At 36.7% G+C, this 11,221-nt stretch overlaps 1 protein-coding gene across 1 annotated transcript; it reads right to left on the bottom strand.

Moving 5' to 3' along the window:
• Positions 1-3,013: 3,013 nt before the first annotated feature.
• Positions 3,014-9,321, bottom strand: LOC149216322 (protein kinase STUNTED-like). Its single transcript, XM_089392771.1, has 11 exons — positions 8,073-9,321; positions 7,120-7,217; positions 6,909-7,027; positions 6,678-6,793; positions 5,684-6,508; positions 5,343-5,591; positions 5,072-5,232; positions 4,841-4,920; positions 4,594-4,741; positions 4,338-4,487; positions 3,014-3,657 (listed from the first exon to the last, which is right to left on the bottom strand). Exons 1-11 carry the CDS (start codon positions 8,233-8,235, stop codon positions 3,379-3,381), a joined length of 2,388 nt encoding a protein of 795 aa, XP_089248897.1. The 5' UTR covers positions 8,236-9,321; the 3' UTR covers positions 3,014-3,378.
• Between the last annotated feature and the right edge of the window lie 1,900 nt (positions 9,322-11,221).

The raw sequence follows: 11,221 nt of genomic DNA, 5'->3' as shown, positions 1-11,221 counted from the left end.
CCACACTAGAATCCCAACCTTAAAATTGACTCGAGAAGATTAACTTGGTCTCCATCATTCATTAACCATCTGACATGAGATATCGTTTCAACCCCCTCAAGCTAGGATACCAGTACCACCTACCACCCTATTACCTATACAAGTGGTATATTCCACAACTTGATATCACTTCAGCCCCCTCAAGCTAGGATACCAGTACACCTACCACCCTAGTACCTATACAAGTGGTATATTCCACAACTTGATGACCATACGCCATTGCAGTTAATGTATGCTTGATCAAAGTATTAAGGCTTTACAACAATTCGTTCTCATACATAACATGTATGCCTCAACAACAGGTCTTACAACTTCCTAGAAAAATACACCTACCTTTGATCAAAAACCTTAGGGTGTTCACACACCACAGGTGTTATCACACCACTAGGGCTCTCATCACACGCTGGCCCCATCACCAAACTTCAAACTATCGACTCCATCTCTTTTTTCTCATCAACATGATCACTCTCTCACTACATCTCTAGGTTTGTTGATCATCTTACCAAGCTACATCTCTAGGTTTGTTGATCATCTTACCAAGATTTGGAAAATTTTGTCTTTTATTGTTGTGCTTGAAGTAGCAAGTTTGTCTTATGGTTATGCATACAACATCATGAATGAATTATCACCAAAATATGTGAATTATGCATGCAATTGTAGCAATTGTCCCAAATTTAAGGACTGGGAGTGCGATACCCCAAAAATCTGCTACTGCACATTTTAACCATGACCATGTAGTGCAGATAATGCTTCTAATGCAACATCAACACCAAAGCATAAGGCTCAAATGCTTGCTAATCATGTAACTATTGGAAATCGACTAGAACAACCAAGTGATTGTGAGGACATAAATAGGTTTATGTATCGTGACTTAATGTGGTGATTCCCCTAAAATGATCTTTGTAAAGAGTGTTGCTGCCTTGTCATCATCTGAGTCAATTCATACTTGTCTTTAGTTTTCCATGTAACTAGTAGCAGTCAATTTATCTGAGCTATGCCATGAATTTGAAAATCTTCAAGTAAAGATTTCCACGCTAAGAAAAGTCCAAAAGTTGATACTTACAATTTTCTTCAAATAAACATAATAGTGAAAGTTTACAAGCTATCCTCGAACCCATAGTTTGAAGAATTTCAATCTGTGGGGTCTATTTCTACTTATTGTTTGACTTTCAATTGTGAGATCTATTTCTACTTATTTTTCTAGCTTGCAGTTTTTGGGGAATGGTGGTTTCTGGTGTGCTTTCTTGTTCCATTTGGCAATTCCATGTTGTTGGTTTGGATCAGAAATGGTTTTTCCATCCTAGTGTGGTGAATCTAGTAATAGAGTTTATCACATCTATGGTTGGGGAAGTGATTATTAAATCTCTCACACTTTTTGCCTGTGTTTCTTTTGATTTTTAGGGACTCCCTCAAAATAATTCTTGCATAGACTAAGAAGAAGCAAATCGTAATCACATACAATCTCTATTATGTATGCTTTCTCATGTATCTTTGAACATCAAAACAACCCATTGCATTCATTCATAGTTGCGCCTTAACAAGTACGTTTTGTAGGCATTTCTAATGTTCATATTGCTTTTTATGTTTTGGATCAATGCAACATATATCACATAAGGTATGTTTTGAAAAGGGATAGTGACAGAAGTGTGGAGCTAGCATTCAATCAATGGTTTCTTGAAAAAATTTTGCATGGCCTCTATATTCATAGATATCTTTTAAAAAATTTGTCGTTGGCTCCCATCACAAAACATATCAGCTTTACAAATATATATATATATATATATATATATATATATTTGCATAATCAAACAAATAATAATTAATGTATTAAGTTTAAGTTTTCTAGTGTTTATCTATATATATATATATATATATAAACACTAGAAAACTTAAACTTAATACATTAATTATTATTTGTTTGATTATGCAAACCAATGTACAACTTTTTCAATTTAACAATCCATTGCCATCTCTTTGTGACAATTGCATGCACAATTCACATATTTTGGGGATAATTCAATTAGGATGTTGTATGCATAAACACTTGACAAACTTGCTACTTCAATCACAGCGATCAAAGAACGATCTTCCCAAATCTTAACGAGATGATATTCCCAAATCTTCCCTACCTTCTGTGTATCTTTGCATATCTTTGCAACTGTAGAGGGAATTGTTAATTTATTTTTATTTTATATAAACTCCTATTTCAATGCAGGGTTGAAACTCTTTAGACACTGTGGGATTCTCACGTAGAGCCCACGGCGGGGAATCTGGATTCTCACGTAGAGCCCATACAAAGCATGTGTTGAGAATCCAACCAAAATTAGTACCGTGACCACAGCGCAAGAACCGATTTATTTTGGCCGGAGAATAGAGTTGACTAGTGACTCAGCAAAACTCGTAGAAGGTTCAGCAAATAAAAAATAATAAGACATTATACAAATTTATAAATTTTTCATTACCATACAGAGAAGCATCGCTTAATAGATGAAGCTACCTCTCTTAAACTTCTGCAGTCCAGAATCCCTTTTTACTTTGAAAGGATAGCAGAAAGCACCAATGTGGCATTCATGGGTCCTATGCCTTCGATTTCCAAAAGCACAGTGCCTGGTTTTTGATGACCTTGGAGAACTTCAGGAATCTTGATTCAACAGGCCTGCTATTGTCCTCTTTACTAAAACTAGGTGGTAATGTCGTCTTGTAACATGAATATTTTAGTTAGAATGCATGCAATATGAGGTTCGGAATCGTGTTGAATGCGGTATGATTCAACTTATACAAAATTAGGCCTGGTAGCTTCTTGATAATCAGATTCACAGAACTTGGAGGTGGAGAGAAAAGTTCAAGCCCAATGCAGTTCTGCCATGCAGACATACACTTAAATAGCTACTTGGCTTATGATATTGACAAATTCAAAGTAAACTGGTATACAAGAGAATTTACCAAGCTAAACCACAAGTTACACATCTTCAGACCTGAAAAAGTACATAACAATGGTTTGGCAAATCAATAGCGATATCATAATTGCTTTTCCTTCCACATACATACAATTGATCCAAAGGAAAGGATAAGAAAAATTTCAGCTCTAGTGAGCACCAGTGGGTCACTAAAACGAGTGACCACTAATGGCTTTCACATTTATACAAGGGATTGGCAAGGGATTTTACATGGACTCCACTCAACTTCAGACACAGCTTCACCAATATGCAGAGTGATTGAAATTGAACACAGCTAAGTAGTGACATTGACTCACAGTAATACACCAAGTACATAATATTGAAGCTTTTACAGAAGCAAGGAGTAAAAAAAATTATGACGCTCAGAGAAGTAGATTTAAAATCAATCAAAGCTTGCTGAACGGCTATAACGTCCATAGAAATAATCTTCCAAGGTTCTGCTCTCATGTACAAGATCTACACTTTGATCTGGACTACTGTTTGATACCACATCATCATCAACTCCAAGCATTGCAAGTGATAGATGACTTTGGATGTCACAACTCCCAGAGTTTGCTCCAGATTCATCCTCAATCAATTCATCTAATTCCATGGACATTGTCAATTGCCTCTTGGTCCAATAAGGTAGGTCATCTCCTTCTCCTCGTAGTAATTTCAAAATCTGCAATAATAAGTTACAGACAAACAATGAGGAAGAATAAGTTCCCGTTCTTACATTAACATTTATCCGTTGTTTGAAATTTGACAAAGCCAGTTTAATGCAAAGGTAAGCCACTATATTTGGGGAAACCAAAACTTTCAATTCAGATCTTGCAATCCAGATTTCAGCTAGGACAGTGATTCTAGGAAAGATATATACTCTCTTGATATTGTAGCAAAAGCAGATACGCCGGCTCTTCTTGCCTATTCAGGGAGGGGTAATTTGGATACTGAAGCTTTGGTTTGAGATATGATGTAATCTCTTTTGCTAATATTCAAAGAATCTTATATTTCATTAATGGAAAAAGAGATTATTGGCAATTGAGGCGTTGAATATTTTTCCATAATCCACCATAATCCACCATCAGCATTCAGGGCTAACCTGTTGAAGGGTGATGATTTTACAAATTGAACTACTGAACAAATATTTAGATTACAACCCTAAACACTAGATCTAAACACCCTTAACTCTACGTCAGAAGGATATCAGCTCGATATTTCATGTGCCATTCTTCGTTATGGGCAAAAAGAATTCTAGCACTAACTCCTCACAGGAAAGGAAACATCTTCAAGCAACTAAATTTGACATAAGATCAGAAACTGAAACATATATACGCAACTAAAGAGAATAAGAGTAATTACTCTGTTCATTCGAGGTCGAAACTGAGCTGCCTGTCTCAGACAACATGCTGCACCAATGACCATTCTCTTCATCTCACTCATGTCATAAGCATCTTCCAAAAGTGGATCTGCAAGTTCTTTTACAGATCCAGCGGCCAGTAATGGCCTTGCCTAAATTTTGAAATTTACAAGAGATTAAGATTCTGAACCAAGACAAAGAAACCAAAAGAATCCAAAATTATCAAATACAAAACAAGCAAGGACACTAGAGCCATACCCACATAACCAGGCTTTCTTGGCCTTTAGGATTCTTGTCATTGATTGGTTTTCTTCCAGTTATTAGCTCTAGAAGAACTACTCCAAAGGAATACACGTCTGTCTTCTCATTAACCTTGCCATACATGAAATATTCTGGAGCCAGATACCTGAAATATGATAGCAGCTAGTTTTATGACGTCTTGATTATAAATGACATTTATTTTACAAAGGAAAGAGCTGGTGTAAAGAAAGAAATGGATATTTACCCAAATGTACCTACAACATCACTACATGTGATATATGCAGATGTTGTTGAAGCCCATTTGGCCAGCCCAAAATCTGACAACTATTCACAGAATATCTTTAGTTAACGATCCATCGAAAGATGATTTGCTAGTTAATGATCAAGCAAATCTTATTATAACATCTCCAACCAAAAAATACAAACAATTCAACAGAAGCTTGAGAACTTGTTTCTCTCACAAAGATCAAGATACCTGAGGTTCAAAGTCTTCAGAAAGCAAAATATTAGATGATTTCACATCTCTATGGATGATAGGATGAGAACAACCTTCATGCAGATAAGTCAAAGCTTCAGCAATTCCAATGGCCACTTTCAGCCTATCTTTCCAATGAGCCTGTGGCTTGTCCTTTCCTCCTGTAACCCAACTTTTTCTGAGAACTGGGAACAACACTTAACACTAAAAAATAATAAAAATCTCCAAGGACGTAACATGATAAATGCATGAAAATTGGCATACTACATACCATAAAGAGTTTCTTCCAGACTTCCTCTCAGTAACAAGTTGTAGACCAAAAAGTACTCCTTCTCTTCAACACAGTAACCAATTAATGAAACAATGTGCTTGTGCTGCAAGGTAGCAGTAATTTCAACTTCCAAAAGAAGTTCTTGCTCTGCTTCTCTAGAAGATTTTAGTGATTTAACTGCCACAAATTGCCCATCAGGAAGAACCCCTTTGAACACTTTGCTGCAGCCTCCCTTTCCTATGAGGTTCTCTGCATAGCAGAGGGCAATGATGAGGGTACCGTTCAAATCAGACCACCGAGTAAAAAGAAAGGGACAATTAGTTGAATGAAAATAACAATACCTGCTGCAAACCCGGAGGTTGCAGATTTTAATTCTTGATATGTAAACTCCCTGCAAGTTTTATTTTTACAGGCATGCTGTAACCTCTGGATCAAGGATTGTTCTTCATTTTGAGGATCATCGTCTTGTGTGGAAGTAGGACTACTCCCCGTGGAGTTTTCCTGTGTTAGAATTATCTGATTTAAAGCCTCAGTTTCACTCTTGTTGTTACACTCTGCCTGACTAATATTTGTTTTCCCTGAAAGGTCTTCTGCAATCAGAGAACGTCTATCTGGTAATTTCAATGTCCATTCAACCACAGACATTTCTCTGGCTGCAGATCTAGGACAAGGAATTTTGTTCACTGTAACGGCACTTTTCAATAAGGGCCATCCAGGGGGGGATTCTTCTCTTTGAGAAACTTCTCTTGAAGTAGCATGCTTGTCGGAAGAGATTCTTGTGTCATCCCCTTTCTCGGAAACCTGACAAGAGATGCTTGAAACTGTCCGAAAGGAATCATAGGAAAAATGGCTCTCTGAATTTGTAGTGTCATCTTCAAAGTCATCATTGTCATCCCCATAATGACTACGGGGCTTGCACTTGTAGACTGTACAAGCTGACTTCAGAGGAAAACATATATTGAAGGCTTCCATTTTCATTGGGACAATGGCCTGCCTATCAGGGCAGTAATTAGGAGTTGATGTTATTGCTGCATCTGAAAGATTTTCTGCACCATCATCAGGACATTCCGAAATGCAACAAGCTTCCTCCAGATCATCATTTGGGAATATGCCTCGGGCTGACCTTTGTAAGGAATTGAGTGTCCCTAGCATCGCATCTGTGGTTCCTGCACACCATGAATCATAAAAGCATAAGCCCCTGCCAACAACATCTAATTGCCCGAACGGTGATTAGATTGCTTTAGTGAATATATCGTCTATGCAGATATATACACTTATATCAAGAAACAAAGTATACCCACAAAAGGAATTCGCTTGTTTTCATTTCTATGCTACCTGTGACAGATTGTGTTCCAACTTTTTCAAAGAGAACATTGCCATTATCAACAACCAGAACAGAGCAAGTGCATGGCAACCACTTTGCACAGTAGCTAGCCAGTGAGTTTGAGGACCTGAAACATGGATAATCAAAGACCTGTCATATATTTCTACATTCCCATGAGATTTCTCTTTAAGACTAAATCCCAGAATCTTAAAGCTTCAGAGCATCAGAAGATTTTCGCTTACCCTAAGCCATGGTGCTTGCTTTTTCCCACAATTAGTTTTGTGGCCTTGTACAGATTTGCTTCATCTGCCAAAACCTTTCTTACAGGGCAACCATAGGAAACTTTCACTTGAAGACTCACCTAAGAAACGTATACCAAAATTCAACTGTCAAGCCTTCCTTACAAATAAATAAAGTGAGAAACCAATGTCAAAGTTGTGCGAGAACAATTACTTGTTTAAATCTGCAGAAACTCTCGTAGACATCTAAAGCGTTGACATCAAAGGGACTTGCAAGGAAATCAACCGCAAGTTTTTCTCCACAGATCAGTGCTGCAAAATATGAAAATTACAGAGATCAAAACATAATTCTTCTCTAAAAGCCCTACAAACACTGAAGTTGTATAAACTTTCTATCCTACTTTTGTCTGTATGTGCCGTCGATTAAAAATATATCTTCATTGTCATCTCTTTCTCTGACATTGCAGAGGCTCTTCACCTTTTTAAGAAATGGGTACGTGATATCTCTTTCCTGTGGGCTTTCAGGAGAGGAAGCAGAGCAATTCATATCTTACTGCTCAGGGATTAGTGTATCGGAGGTTGAGAAGATGCACAATAAGGAAATGATCAGGAAACTAAGGACCAGCTTTCCCCCACGGCCATTTCGAAGCAAAATTCAGCTTGAATTTGCATTGGCAAAATGAGTCTGGGCGAAAGCTAATTTTGACTCCAAAGTAAATTCCAGTGATCACCCAGCTGGAACTCATTAATGCTCGATCACCAGAAAACTATTCTTCTTGAAATTGATGGAGAATATGAAGATATCTAATCTTATTGAATTCTTCAATAAACTCTATTAAAACCCAAATGAAGTTTTGGGATGTTGTTGAGTACTGCAATGATCTCTATAAAACACAAATGAAGATCTCTACAGCTATTGAATTTTGCAATAAACAGTTTAAAACCATAAGAAGGTTTCTAATGTTATTTCCATGTCATCGGATTCAAACTCAATAAAACCAATTGAGACCTACAGAAACATTTGCAATTGTCTGAGAACATGAATCTAACTAATGCCATTGAATCCGATCACGTGCAGACACAGAAATCAAGTCACATGAACAGCAAACAACCACCGAACATCTAAATCTCATTTGAAAAAAGTGAGGTTTCACCGTTCATTCATACCTGCAGATGTTGTGACTACATGAACAACTATCACATGATCTCCTTCCCGAGCCACCTTCATCAACACCCAAGTCAACAGCTCCCTGCTACATGCACCAACACTAACACCCACCAATAAAGTGTTTTGTTTCTTTTTCTTTCTCCACTCCACTGCCATCCTCATGGAAAAAAATTTGACCAGTAATCAGCTACTCACAGCCAATTCTAAGCCCTTGTTCAGAGCCAACTCTAAGCCTTCATATCACTCCCATAAACATAAGAAGAATCAAGAAAGTCTCAGCCCTCAAATACGCATGCACTAGCATGACAGATTTCCAATGTTTTCATCACTTAATGATTGTTGCAAGCAAAACCCAAAGTCCTGTCCCACTTTTTCACCATAATCAAACGTCCTCTTCTGTACAGCTACGGATGAGTGATGAGCATGGCGCTACAGGATCCCACCTGCTCTTCCAACAAACATGGTGAACTTTTGGACTTCTAATGAGATTATTCTGATGTCCGAAGGGTTTATTAATATGGTGACAGGTGATCTGCCAGGTCTGGGATTGCTATGAGGGTAAAAATTATAAGCAAGTGAATGGGTGTATCAAATTGATATGCTATGATTAAATTACCAGGCGAGTGAATTTCATTGATCAGCTATGAACAAATGGTAACTATATCAATTATGGCGATGATCCTCCTATAAGTGAAATGGTAAGCAAGCCGAGTCTCAATCCTAATGATAAAAAATACTTAAAGAACCAGTACAAACCTTTTAAACTATAATCATGTTTCTTATCTGAATCCCAATCATCAAAACATGCTTCAGGAAGCAGTACAGTACAGTACGAACTTTCCAAAACAGGGTAAGGACATGGAAGACCAGTAAACACAAAATTAAGTTTCAGCATTCAGAATTATCTAATCAGAAAAATCCCATTCCAACATTAAAATTTCTGCATGCTTCTTGTTGCTGGTTCGTTTTCCTTTTTGAAGAATGAGACTGTTCACTTTCTTAACCACTTTGATCCACCAAAACTATTATATAATTACTGGGAATTTGTCCCAAAATTGACGCTGTCCCCATCCTCCATCCGTTTACTACCGGATTAATCCCAGACACATTAATAGCAGTGCAATCGAATCCCCGCATTCCAAATCCCCACAAATTTCTCCCTAACTTCTCCTCCAGACTTGGCCGGAATACATGCTTCGGCGGTCCCTCGAACAGTTATATTTGGAGCAACCGTGCAGCTAACGGGTGCGTTGGTTGTAAGAGAATCGAATTTCTTCATTCGTTCATCCGTTTTTCAGGCTGTTTCCACGGCCAGGCGGCCCCGTTATGCTGACGGCAAAACTGTCTGTTATAAATTCACGTTAACTATCAGTCGGGCCCACCGTCTCCGTCACACCCCAGGTGTTCTCAAAATGTCTTAAATGCTTCAAAGGCAATAAAGTTCATCTAAACTTCGTGCAGATCACGTTGATCCGACGGTCTAATGTCACCTGAGACTGATGACGTGTACATCGGCCGTTGACGAGTAATTTCAAAGGAATCCACAAAGAGCAAAACTCACAACGGCATTTTGATAGTATTTGATTAATGGTGTGTTTTAAGCGTATACGTGAAGCGTGGGGATCCTAACGTCTATCCAAACATAAACACTAGACGTATATCGAACAAATCCCTGGTCCTATGGAGCCCTCTTTCTTCAATTTGCAGGTTTGCCACGTCATATTTTAAAAAAGTAATATGTATGACGTGTCTCTTGCTCCAGGGATTCTCGTTAGAGTTTTATTATATTTATTAAACAAAATAAAATATTGCCACCTCACATACATGGTTCTATAACATATTAATTATATTGATGGGAAAAAATTAAATCATTAGAAGAACCCTGTCGAAATAATAATTTAATTTTCATGAAAAAAATACTTTTATTATCAAAATTATTATTTTGTCTCGAGAATTAAGAAGATAAGTATATTTGGGGGTTTAGGTTACATCTCTAATAATATAGTCGTTACTTATTAATATTTTTAATAAATTAATGAAATAATATTATTATTTAAATATTTTTTAAAAAAATTAGCCGTTTAATATAGTCAAATATTTGTTTTTAATATATTAATACATTAATATCATAATTTAAATATTATTGTTCAAATATAGCCGTTTCTTGAAATTATGTCTTTACATTGCTCTCTATTTAAGCCTTTGCCATGGTCTGCCTCTTCATCTAGTCCTGATGATGAACCACACTTGTTGAGTAACCGTAGGCCAAAAATTTCTCTTACGTGATTTCTACCAAAAGACTTTGCTTAATATTGTTAAAACCTGTATTTTATATAAGGGTTTGATGCAAATTGTGAATTTGGGAATTTAAGGGGTGAATGCTTTAGGTAATTCTTTAAATATAATTCATTATTTATATGAAAGATCTCTCCCCTCATATACAAAGTTAGGTTAGATTTTCGAGAGGATTTATCAGTGGTATTAGTCCATCCCCAAAATTTCTTATATCAAACAACTCCAAGTCTAATCACATGGTTAATTTGGGGTCAAGGCTAAATCAACGTGAACTTTGGTGGCAATGGCAAAAGGGGCATGTCCCTCTTCGTTAATGCTTCACAAGGGACCCATAAATCAAAGCTAAAGTATAATTCCTCATGGTTTAATGTAACATGTTGATGCTTTGTAAATTTTGGCTTTTGTTAAGTATTGGTGCGTGGCAATGACAAAAGGGGCATGTCCCTCTTCCTTAATGCTTCACTAGGTGACCCATAAATCAAAGCTAAAGTATAATTCCTCATGGTTTAATGTAACATGTTGATGCTTTGTAAGTTTTGGCTTTTGTTAAGTATTGGTGCCCGTAAAAATGGAATCTGTAGATATAATTTGTTGCATTTTATTCAAAAAATTTAAGGTCATAATTTTGAAGATGGTTATTGATACATGCTTCATTCACACCACGAATGGTTTCAGCTTGCTTATGTAAATCAACTATCTAAACTAAGCTTTACCACAATGTCAATTTTTGATTTGTATTTTTTTTTAGTTTATTAAAGAATTTTGGAGTTTTTAACTTTGAATCAATAAAAAAATAAAGTTAAATCTTGATTTTTTTAAAATATATTTTTGATTCTATATATAAATTCAAGAC

The sequence above is a fragment of the Pinus tabuliformis genome, chromosome 1_1 (assembly GCF_031772625.1).
Source record: "Pinus tabuliformis cultivar Carrire ecotype Pingquan chromosome 1_1, CPIR1, whole genome shotgun sequence".
Classification (NCBI taxonomy): Eukaryota; Viridiplantae; Streptophyta; class Pinopsida; order Pinales; family Pinaceae; genus Pinus; species Pinus tabuliformis.
Note: the sequence above shows the minus strand (reverse complement) of the source record. Positions and strands in the feature narration are given on the sequence as shown.

Excerpts from the sequence above, each read along its gene's own strand:
- LOC149216322 (XM_089392771.1), bottom strand. The coding sequence starts at position 8,235 with ATGAGGATGGCAGTGGAGTGGAGAAAGAAAAAGAAACAAAACACTTTA. Across the intron at positions 4,742-4,840 it reads GATGTTGTAGGTACATTTGG|GTATCTGGCTCCAGAATATT; the intron begins GTAAATATCCAT and ends ATCATATTTCAG. Across the intron at positions 4,488-4,593 it reads AAGAAAGCCTGGTTATGTGG|GCAAGGCCATTACTGGCCGC; the intron begins GTATGGCTCTAG and ends TTCAAAATTTAG.